At 35.7% G+C, this 2,417-nt stretch overlaps 1 protein-coding gene across 1 annotated transcript in view; it reads left to right on the top strand.

The window, feature by feature from the left end:
* Positions 1–1,380: 1,380 nt before the first annotated feature.
* Positions 1,381–2,417, top strand: part of LOC102200837 (extracellular calcium-sensing receptor-like) — a gene marked incomplete at both ends in the record, with an annotated part of 3,639 nt that continues 2,602 nt past the window's right edge. The window contains 3 exons of the mRNA XM_013908144.1: positions 1,381–1,532; positions 1,812–2,106; positions 2,269–2,365. Of these exons, the coding sequence (XP_013763598.1) occupies positions 1,381–1,532; positions 1,812–2,106; positions 2,269–2,365 (544 nt within the window). The remainder of the gene's footprint in view (positions 1,533–1,811; positions 2,107–2,268; positions 2,366–2,417) is intronic.

Below are 2,417 nucleotides of genomic sequence, written 5' to 3'. Positions count from 1 at the left end.
CACCACCTCCTAACACTAAGTTTGTCACATGTTATTTAATATTACATAAAGCTTTTGTTTTTGTTTTGTTTTGTTTTTGTTTGTTGTTGTCTGTTTGTTTGCTTGCTTGGGTTTTGTTTTGCTTCCTAGTTTTGTTTTGTGCTTCGTAATTGCAGTTCTTATTTTAATCTACATTTCTGCATTGCGGTTCCTGTAACTGTCCTACTTGTGAACATTGACAAGTACAAGTTGCAATGTTGTAAACTATAATAAAAATTGATTTTAAAAAATGGATGATTGTGAAATGGTGTAGCCAGCCATGCAATCAGAATATGGGAATTCTCAGAAGAACTGATTCAAGCAATAACTTGGATTTCAGAAATGCCTTATGCACTATTAGTCCTACCCAGGTAGTAGACAATAGGGTCTGGACATTGACACGTCCCTAACAGTATGGGTTTCAACAAACTTTAAAGGACAATTCAGATTGGAAACTTCTAACTTTAGGATGGGAAGACTTTAATTTGTTTATTCATTTAAGAGAGCTTCAGCAAAGTCCAAGACAAACTTTTCTTTCTTTTTTTTTTTACATCTATTCACCCAAAAAAGCACTATTAGTGTACAAACTTGGTTGATTGTGATTGTATGTGTTTATGAGTTGTACTGAGGCAATAAAAGTCCCAGTTGTTCACTTCCAAGTCAACTCCTTTTGTGAGTCACATACATAGACCTAAAAATGCAATACATGTTTTATCTCAATACCAAATAATGCTAAGGGGTTTGCGGGAGTGTGCCTAATGGCTGGACCTTAATCAACAGAGACTGGTCAGGTGCAGCTTGAAGAGATAAAAATGGGTCTGCCAACTTGTGGGCTCGTCTGTTGCAGATGTGCCCTAGGGAGGAGCTGGACTGTGTCCCCATCTTAGAACTCTAGACTTCGGCACTCCCATAAAGAATGACAGTGGATATGGGTTATGATTAGAAGGAACATAAACTTATCAAAACCAAGAGTGGTCCCTTTACCCTCCTTCGCTTTCATATATTTTTGTTGCCCACTCAACTATTGTGTTTTCTGTTTCAATTCAAATATGGATAGAAGTTTTTAATATGGCCTTGTTGAGACATTAAGCATGAATTCTTGGTATTCTTCTTTTAAGTCCCTTGATTGGTAAGGTTGCTTGAAGCAATCTCAAATGAAAAGTATGCTCCGCCTTCTTCTCTGATGGGTGGTGTGCAAAACTAAACAACACAGCATGTCAATAAAAGAGAATGGCAAACAATAAAACTTAATGACTGGTGTAAAAAATGCAGAAAGCTGCCATGTGCTCATCTTTGCATAACAATTTAGTCATGCTTGTTTTACTGTATTCCTGTGTTACTACTAGTGTATCATCTCCTCAGTTTTCTTTTTCCTGTCAGCTACAGGGACAGTTTCATCTAAATGAGATGCACAAGACTGGAGATGTGGTTCTGGGGGGACTGTTTCAAGTCCACTTTTCAAGTGTTTCTGATCTGTCTTTTACCTCACAGCCACAACAGCCTACTTGCCATGGGTAACAATGACGGAAAAAAAACTACAAAAAAAAAGAAAAAGAAAAAGAAAAACTATCAAACTTAATTCAAAGAAAATATTTTGTATCTAAAATAACTATGCCATTCGGAAATAAATGCATGTATCTTGAAAAATGCAGCTGCTTTTATTAATGTTAAACAATACATTTAATTGTTATTGTTGAATTTTCTTAATTGTTTATAATATTAGTAATTTTGCAACATATGTTACATTTTAAAAATCTTGTTGTTTATTCAATAATAACTTTTTCTTGTCTTAGTGTGTATGTCCTAGGATTTAAGCTCGCACAAACCATGGCGTTTGCTATTGATGAGATCAACAGAAACACAAACCTGCTACCTAATGTGACTCTGGGATACACTCTGTATGATAACTGCCTTGAACTTGGAATTGGATTCCGGGGAGCACTGTCATTAGCCAGTGGTCAAGAGGATCAAATTGTAGTAGATGATACATGTGTTGGAAATCCTCCAGTTGTAGGGATTGTGGGTGATTCATCTTCTACAAATTCTATTGCAATCTCCAACGTCTTAGGTTTGTACAGAGTACCTATGGTAAGTTTTCTACTTGACCATGTGACTGTTTTCATGGATTAGTTTGATATAATTGAAACTGTAAAACCATTTTATGAATAAAAAAATAATGCAGTCATGATGACAAAGTTACGATATTTCTACGTGGATAGCTCTCCAATATACAGTCTGTATCTTTCACAGGTGAGTTATTTTGCCACATGTTCCTGCCTGAGTGACCGTCAAAAGTATCCATCCTTCTTTAGAACGATCCCAAGTGATGCTTTCCAGGTAAACATTTGTCACCAAAATAACAATGGAAACACAAAAGTATTTTTGAAGAAGACAATATT

The sequence above is a fragment of the Pundamilia nyererei genome, unplaced genomic scaffold, assembly GCF_000239375.1.
Source record: "Pundamilia nyererei isolate P.nyererei 1_Seehausen unplaced genomic scaffold, PunNye1.0 scaffold01579, whole genome shotgun sequence".
NCBI classification, from domain to species: Eukaryota; Metazoa; Chordata; class Actinopteri; order Cichliformes; family Cichlidae; genus Pundamilia; species Pundamilia nyererei.
The sequence above is the reverse complement of the archived record's forward strand: the minus strand, read 5'-3'. Positions and strand labels throughout refer to the sequence as shown.